This window comes from Carlito syrichta, unplaced genomic scaffold (genome assembly GCF_000164805.1).
Source record: "Carlito syrichta isolate Samal-C Ts95f unplaced genomic scaffold, Tarsius_syrichta-2.0.1 Scaffold169055, whole genome shotgun sequence".
In the NCBI taxonomy this organism is placed as follows: domain Eukaryota; kingdom Metazoa; phylum Chordata; class Mammalia; order Primates; family Tarsiidae; genus Carlito; species Carlito syrichta.
Genome location: NW_007113151.1, coordinates 78,955 through 87,549, shown reverse-complemented (window position 1 = coordinate 87,549; position 8,595 = coordinate 78,955). Strand labels below are relative to the sequence as shown.

Below are 8,595 nucleotides of genomic sequence, written 5' to 3'. Positions count from 1 at the left end.
GGATGGCAGGTCATGAACTCTAGGGAGGCGGCCTACACGCATGGGGTACCTACCCGAGGGACCTGGCAGGGGCAGAGGAGCAAGCTGTGTGTTGCCTGGCCCAGGAAGGGGAGCGCCCCAGGGGACAGGCATGGTGCCAGGGGCTTTCCCCACAAGCCTTTCCAGGAAGAAGGTCGTTTCTTAGGACTAGAGGAGTCACAGGCCCCTTCTGTGCCAACTGTACTCTGGAAGAGGAAGAGCCCTTCCCCGCCTGCCCCTTGGCCCATTACTGTGTTTGCAGGCCAGGCTGGGTGCTCACGCCCTACTTCCCTGGTGAGCCTGTGCCCCAACTACAGAGGATCGGGGGCTCCCTTTCCCATCCCCCCCACCCTTAGAGATTCTCCAGGTATGGCAGCAGGGGCCCCCTTGGCTTCTTCTCTCCATCATGTTTCAACAGCATGTTTATTTGCTCCGAGGTTGCGCCCTTGAGAACCTCGGGGGCGGGGCTTCCCTTCATGCTGCCCCAGGCCCAGCTCCCTGCATGCGGGATGGAGCTGGTAGAGGACAAGACTCTGGGGGCACCTGGGACGGGGCCCAGCCCAACCCCAGAGCCCCAATCTGGTTGCAGTGCCTCCCCTGGGAGGCTGCCCCCTCCCTTCCCACCCTCCCTCGTGTCCAGCCACTGCTTCGCCCCCACCCCACAGGGCCCTAACTGTGCCTCCAGCTGTGTCTGTGGGTTCTGTCTCCCAGCCAGGCGCCTGACAGGGCAGGTGACTCTCCTGCCATCATGCTGTGTACCCAACTCAGGGCTGGCACTGAGCTGGGGACCCGGTCGGACAAAGGCTTGTCCAGAGAACCTTGCAGGTGAGAAGAGCAGAGCAGCCTGCTTCAGCCACTCCCAGCTCCCAGCCAGGCTCCCAGACTCCATCCATGGGGAACTGGCTGGGCCAGAAACTTGTTAGGGCCTCAACTCTCCGAGGTGCAGACCAACGCCTCCTCCTCCAAGAGGCCCCCCTGGCTTGGTACCAGGCTCGGGCTGGTCTATGGGCAGTCAGCCCAGGCTGCTACTTCAGGGCCTTGAGGACTGCCTCCAGCTTCATGGCCACAGCCAGGTCACCCTTCACCTTCAGCCGCCCGCTCATGTAGGCCCCCAGGGGCTGCAGCTCCCGGCACAGCAGGGCCCTCAGGTCAGCCTCGGCCACCTCCACCACCACATCAGGGATGCCATCGGGCACACCGGGGCCCACCCTCCCTCGCCCTGCGGGGGGAAAAGAAAACGAGCATTAGTAGGGAGTTGCTAGGGGGTGATCATGGCACCTTGGGAGAAGTGGAGAGTTCTGGGGAGGAGTCCAGGTTCTGACACCCTGGGCTCCTGTCCTGCTGGCTATCTGACCACCTGGAGCTTCGGTTTCTAAATCTGTGGGATAGGGATGATGATGAACCCAAAATCATGGGCTCATGGAGAAAAGCAGAGAAGATACAGCCCAACAGCTGCCTGGCCTGAGCCTGGCCAGGGCCACACAGCAGGCCAGCAACAGGGCAGGGCTCTCGGCAGGGAAGCCGCCAAGCTGTCCTGCTGACCGTGGAAGACGGGCATGGGTCATCACTGTCTGGAAGTGGCATCCAAGCCCTGATGGCCTAGGGTCACCCTGCACTGTGGAGCAGGGGGTGGTCTACAAAGCACCATGGGGGTGGATCATGTCAGCCCTACGGCAGGGGAGGCAGCGAGGACGGCACCTGAGGCTAGGTCCAGGAAGTAGGTACTCTGGGAGCCACTGGGCATGACGACGTTGAACTGGTAGCAGGCCCCGACCTGGCTGACCAGGGCCTCAGACAAGAAGGGCTGCAGGGCTGTCAGCAGTCCCTCGGCCATGGGCGGCTTCAGCCCGGGCCCTGCACCAGTGTGGGCGGCAGGAGGCTCCACCTCGCTCACCATCTCCACGGTGTCCACTGGAGGCATGGAGGGAGACAGACAGAAGGAGGTCAGTGTGTCACCAAGGGCAGGACCACTCACTGTGACCTCCACACCACGGGGCAGTCTCCTCCTATGCCCCCCAGGGCTGCACTCATTCCTCCTCTGCCAAACAGATGCCCTGAGTTTTCAGCCTGAACCCCCTAACACTGTTTCTCAACGACGCCAGTCTCAGATGTGAAGCTCTCTCTCCTACCCCCCACAGATGCCCCAGAACCCCCCTCAGATGCTGGAACTCCCCTTGCAGCCCTCGCCACAGTCAGCTCTAGAATCGAGGTGCCTGCTGGGGAAGTGGGGAGCCCCGCCTGGCCCACCTGTGCTGACACTACCCAGGGGCAAACTCTACCACCTCCTGGGCTCCTCACCTGGCCCAGCGGGTGGGACACCTCCTGCCCCTGGGTTCACACCCCCTCCCAGGAGGTGCAGGGCCAGCTGCTGGAGGGCGCTGTCCAGGCTGGGCCCGGCCGGGCTGTCCTGGGGTGGCTGGAGCACAGCCTCCACCGCCAGCTCCACGCGGTCCACCTCCAGCCCCCAGGCCCTGGTCACGTCGTTGATCTCCAGCTGGAGGACAGTGGGGAGACACGGGATTCACTCAACAAACCTCTTCTGAGGCCCTTCTTTGGGTAGGCTGCTGTGGCCTCGCATGGCCCTGGAGGCACCATGTCTAGAGTCACTCTGGCCTGGGACTTCCGGCCGAGGGTATCAGCACTGCACTGGGTACATGACAAACCAGCAAGGAGGAAGGTAGTAAGCCCCCGGCAGGGGTGACGCCCAGGAGCAGAATTCCTGAAGGAGCCTTCGGGGCCATGGGAACAGCATGTGCAAAAGTCCAGAGCGGACAGCCTGGAATGTTCCAGGAGCTGCGAGGAACCAGTTCCATGCGCTAGGCTCTTGCATGTGGGCTGGTGCGCTGGGGACAGTGTAGGTGGGTTGTTCCCACTCACTTGGACTTATTCTGAGGCAACGAGGAGCCTAGAGAGGAGTTAGGCAGGAAGGGGACAGAGCAGACATGCTTTTGGGAAGGGCCTCCTGGCCATTGTGTGGACACTGGACTGAAGGGGACTGAGTGGGGGACGCACGGGACCACGGGAGACATGGTTCCAAAAGCTGCCAAGAAAGGATACTGATGGGCGAGTGGTGGGGCTCTGAAGCCAAGACACACAGAGGGAGACCAGGAAGGCTGGAGGGCGGCTGGAGCTGTAGGCAAGGGAGGAGGGAAGGGAGGGAAACAGAGGAGGGTGGGAGGCTGAAACAGAGAAGCGCTGAGAGGCAGGAGGGGCCGTGATGTGGCCAGCGCCTCTCAGGAGCTGGGGAGGTCACTGGGACTAAGGTGGGGTGGTGACTTGCAGAAGTGAAGGGGAGGGGTGGGAGCTGGAGGGACTGGGCACAGGGAGGGTGTGTTTCTGTGCAGAAAAGAGAGTATGAGGGGGGAGGGGAGACATCCCGGGGAGGAGGGGCCGGACCACTAAGGGGCAGGGCGAGCCTCTGGGAGAGGAAGCTGGAGGAGCAGCCCAGATATGGGTGGGCTGGAAGCCCAGCAGTGGAAGGAGGCTGAGGTGTGGGGGTCCTGAGCCTCCAGAGCAGGAGGAGACAGGTGGGCTGGAGAGCACAGTGGGGGCGGGGCTGGAGGAGGGCAGGGCAGAGCCTAGCAGGTGGGAGGCAGGAGTCACAGTCCCCCAGAAGAGAAGAAAGTGAAGGGGGCAAGGAGTGAGAAACGCCCATGGAAGCTAGGCCGGGGCAGCCCTGGACTTCCTGAAGTTTGTGTCAACCACTGGCTCTGACCTTACCAAGTGCCAGCTCAGCCTGGGCCATGGGCTTCCATGGCTCTCACATTCTGGTGTGGGACTGACATCCCAAAACTGCCTCTCTCACACCACAGTACCAGGCAACAAGGCCAAGATCAACTTCCTCTTCTTCAGGAGAATAAAAATGGGTTGTGAGCTCACCAAACAATGGTTATGCACCTGTCACCAGATCCAGGTCTACCCCTGGATTGCGGGGATGGGCAGGGGTCTGGGTCTGAGCCAGCACTGCTCTTGACTGTGGCTCTTAGGGCCAAGACAAGTCATTTCGAAGTCTTGGTGTCTGCCCTCCAAATTAAAACTGGCTCTTTTGCTGCGAAATGTGAAGTGGAGACACAGTGGGATGGACAAAGGGCCGTGTGCAGTGGAAGGGGTTGTACACACAAGAGCTCCGGGCACGCGTGGGGTTTCTCGGGACATCCACCCTGTGTGTGGTCTGCAGGTCTGCTTCCTGAAGGGCCAGGTACCTCCAGGACTGGCATATATCCCCACCCGCTCCTGTTCTCTAACCTGGAATCCCCTAGGGAAAGCAGAGCCTGGGGCAGTGGGGACAAACTTCACCACGCTCCCTATCAGGACATGGGAAGAGGCAAAAGTTGCGTATGGCCTTGAGAAACATGCCACTGTGGGTGTATTTCTTTCTACCCCATCTTGTAGTAGAAAGGATTTGCTTTTTGAGTCAGGGTCTCACTCTGTTGCCCAGGCTGGAGTGCAGTGGCATAATCATGGTTCAGTGCAACCTCGAACTCCTGGGCTCAGGTGATCCTCCTGCCTCAGCTTTGTGAATAGCTGTGCCACCATGACAAGCGAATTTTTTGATTTTTTTTAGAGACGAGGTCTTGCTATGTTGCCCAGGCTAGTCTTGAATGTTTGGGCTCAGGCCTCCCTCCCACCTCAGCCTCCTCAAGTGCTGGAATTACAGGGAGGAGTCACCGTGCTGGCCAGCAGAAGGGATTGAAGGTCAATCGGTGCAGGTCACTTCCTATACACATGGAGAAAGGCAGGAAAAGACCTATGTGTCCTCATGTCCGCTTGTTCTGTTCCAAACATGGAAACCAAAACTCCAAGAATGCACGTACTGCACCGTGAGCATGGAATTCCCCAGGTGACTGAGCAGGGAGGGTTTCTGCCCCCACTTGCCTGCCAGTGAGTCAGGCCCAGATGGGATTGCAGGGGCCCAGTCATCATGGCAGAGAAGTGATGGGTGAAGTCTCACAGTCAGGATGGGCCCCAAGAAGCTCTGTGGGGCCCCTTCCCCCACGCAGGGACCCGTGTACCTGAGCTGGCTGTGCCCCACACCCACCTTCTGCTCCTCAGCTCCCAGCGCCCCCAGCCACTGGCTCTCCCAAGGTGTGTGTGCTCTCAGGACACACGGTGAACAGAGGCCCAGAGTGGTCTGATGCTATGAACAAGGCAGTCTGGCACCGATGCTGGTCTGAGCCGTGCCTGGGGGCAGGGGGTGCCTACCAGCAGCTGGTCGCTGATCTTGAGCTTGTCCATCTGAATCTCCTGCAGTGGCCGCTTGAGCAGGGCCTTGGTCATGGCGTTCTGGGCCGTCATGCGCGTGGCTGTGTTCAAGTCCTTCACAGTCATCACTGATAGCACCGGGTCCCAGATGCGAAATTGGATGTCGGCCCCCACGGACAGCACAGCCCCATCCTTAGAGGCCAGCTGAGAGGGGAGGCCATGAGAGGAGACATTCAGGAGCTGTGCATGTAGGGAGGCCAGGCCCACGCAGGCCACCTGCTTGCCCCATCGCTTGGCAGCTAGCTCCTCAGGGGCACAACAGTGTCCCCGAGTGCATGGGGTCAGGAGCAAGGAGCAGGGATGTCCTCCCAGCCTCCAGCAGTTTTCTGGTCTCTTTCTCCCCATCCCCAGAAGGTGACTCCCAGGCCAAGGTCTTGGTACCTACGGTTTCCCCTGCATGGGCTACCCTTCCTCCACCCAGGCAGCTGTGAAGCCCCTCACCTTGCATGGTGGGACGTTGAATGCTCGTGTCCTCAGGTCCACTCTCTGGAAGGAATCAATGAAGGGCAAGAGCAGGACCATGCCAGGTCCCTGGGGGTTGCGGATCCGGCCCAGGCGGAACACCACTATCCGCTCGTAGGTGGGCACGACCTGTCCATGGTGGCCAGGGAAGGGTGAACATGGCTACCGGGCAGCCCCGTGAGCCCAGGTCCCTCCTTCCCTCCTCCCATCTTGGGCCAGTCAGGCATCCTTAGATCTGTTCTTCGAGAAAACCAAGGCTCAGAGAGGGTAAAATGGCCGGTTCAGCAGTCACACAGCCCGGAAGCGAAACAGGCAGGATTTGATGCAGTTCTTAATAACTCCCACTACCCGTTGTATGGACCAGATCCTTAAAGAACCCTCATCTCTGTGGTCTGAAGCTAGACAATGACTCATACCAGGAAACTGTCTGCCCTCTGATTAGTTAGGAGAAACTGTTGGGATGCTCTAATCCCAGCACCCCCAGGCAAAAGGCTTTTAGCTGCTTAGAGAAGCAGATATGTCCAACGTGAGAAATAAAGGCCCAGAGAGCAAAGCAACTTACCCAACATCACAAAGCATTTGTTTCTGTGGCAGCTTTAGAACTAGGATCTAGGACCAGCTAAAGACTCCCTTCCAGACCACATCACGCCCAGAGGCTTTTTGGGGAAGCTGACTGTCACCTAGGCCCACACAAGGCCACCTGGGCTTCCACCACCCTGCAGCTGCCAGGTGTGATGCTGACTCACAGCTCTGTCACTCACCCTTTCCCCAGCTGTACCACCCTTGGGGGAGGCAAGGCCTGAATCCCTGCTGTGCAGACCTGCAGGGCCATTTCCCATTTAGCCTAACTCAAGAGGAGGATGACATGGCAAAGATATTCATGTGCACCCTGAAGCCAGGGTCCAGATCCCAGGACTTGGGAGTGTGGGAGGATTTGGTTCTGCCTCCTACTGGCTCCGAGGATGATTCTGGACAGGGCAGAGCCTCCGTGTCCTCATCTGAACAATGGAAAGGAACAATTTTTGCCAGCTCATTCCACAGAAGTGCAATAACACACTATCTAGGGAAAGAGGCAGAGGATGGAGAAATGCATCCGCCAGTGCCAAAGCTCTCAGGGGGTTTGACCATCCCAGGGGCCAACCCAACCAGTCTTACCTTCAGGACGAACCAACCAGAAATGGGGAAGGTGACCAGCAGCAGCAGGAACCCCAGGAAACTGATGAGGCCATAGCAGAGGCAGGAGGGCCAGCTCTGGGGTGCATCTGGGGGCAAAAGCAGGGGGTCAGGGAAGGTCAACAGGTCTGACAGGACAGTGGTAGGCAGAGGGCACCTCTTGCCTGCCTCCTCTTCAGGGGCTTCTGCCTTCCCAGGACTGTTTGGTTCCTTGCCTAGTACCCCCAGACCATTGGGCAGGAGCCAGGTAGGAACTGTTTCCTCCTCTCAAATGTCAAAACTGAAGTATCCTGAGTCCAACAACCTCACAAAGCTATGTTTTCTGCTGGACAAGGGCCATCAAATCTGAGAATACACTCGTGCAATGCTCTCCGCACTGGGCTAAACAGGGGTCAGTACTCTTGTCAAATCTCCATTGCCCACCCAAACTAGCATGAGCCGGGAACCCCTGGGTGTCTGTAAGTTGAATCTGCCACTATTCTTTATCCTGTCATCAGCCCCAGGAATGTATTCCCAAAGGGTCCTTTTGGGATAAAAGCATAGTGGCTACCAATAGGAGCCGCAGATGAGGGATAAGGTATCCTTTTCTGTTCCTCACCCCACTTTTATATCCTGACGACCATTAAAATGCATATTTTAATTCATGTAAATTGAATCTCATCCAAGCCAAAGGTCCCTGCCCCTGGAGAACCAGGAGTCCAGGGTGGGAGCAGAGCTGACAGCCCCAGAACCTGGATGAGGTTATTGGCTGCTTTCCTTTTCCTCCTAGTCCAGGACAGAAGCAGTCAGGAGCCTCTGCTCCATCCTTCCAGGAACCCCAGGCCCTCTGGACTCTCCAAGTCCTAGAGCACTGCAACTCCACTTTCTGCCTGGCTCTGACCCACGAAGCCTCTGCAGGAAGAGTCCATGGACAGGGGCAGCTGTCAGTACAGGAGGGACGGGGAGGGACCAAATCATCTGATCTGCTGGTCAGGCTGAGGAGGGTGGAACCTGGCTTGTGGGCCAAGGGAACCACAGAAGGTTCCGGGGCAACACAGACCCAGGGTAGACACCACAGGCACTGAGAGCCTGCCTTTTTGGCCGGCCCATCTGGGAGATGCCCGGTGCACAGGCTTATAGAGGTGCCCCTTAGGGTGACGATTCTTCCATTTCTCTGCAGCAGGTGCCCTTAGGGTGCTGGTGGCCTCCTCTGCCTCAACCTCGGTTTCTTTCTAGGCGAAATGGGAACTTGAAACTCTGCCCAGGCCTAACAGGTTACAGCAGCCGAAGAGAGATGCGGCGGGGGAGGTCTTGGAAGATGGGGGCTAGGCTGGCTCCCGGGCCCCGCGCCCCGACCCCACGAGGGCGGATGGGAGCCAGCGCCGGGTCCAGCCTCCTGGCCACATCGCAGCCCTTTTTCGGTCCGTCCTCGCAGGGTGCGAGGGCACCAGCCCGGCCGACTTCTTGGCGGCAGCGAGCTGGAGCGAGCTGGAGCCTGGGGGCGCCGGCCGCTCCCCCTGGGTCCACCGTGCGGGGCGGCCACTCACCGGCCCCTGGCCCCGCGCCGCCCCGCTCCGGGGACAAGCAGCCCTTCTGCGAGCCCAAAAAGCCGAAGCTCGACTGCTGGAAGCGATCGAAGTCCCCGAGGGGCAGCGCCCGGTACCCGGACCTGCCGAGCATGGCTGTTGACAGGTGCACGCC

The 8,595-nt window shown here is 59.4% G+C and overlaps 1 protein-coding gene across 3 annotated transcripts; it reads right to left on the bottom strand.

Moving 5' to 3' along the window:
- Positions 1-1,043: 1,043 nt before the first annotated feature.
- On the bottom strand, positions 1,044-8,589 carry STOML1 (stomatin like 1). Of its 3 annotated transcripts, XM_008051184.1 has the most exons (7): positions 8,442-8,589; positions 6,898-7,004; positions 5,722-5,871; positions 5,221-5,424; positions 2,317-2,512; positions 1,717-1,929; positions 1,044-1,237 (listed from the first exon to the last, which is right to left on the bottom strand). In XM_008051184.1, exons 1-7 carry the CDS (start codon positions 8,572-8,574, stop codon positions 1,044-1,046), a joined length of 1,197 nt encoding a protein of 398 aa, XP_008049375.1. In that variant the 5' UTR covers positions 8,575-8,589. The 3 variants fall into 3 exon arrangements, with proteins under 3 accessions (XP_008049375.1, XP_008049377.1, XP_008049376.1); XM_008051186.1 differs by lacking the exon at positions 1,717-1,929; XM_008051185.1 differs by lacking the exon at positions 5,722-5,871.
- Positions 8,590-8,595: the final 6 nt, after the last annotated feature.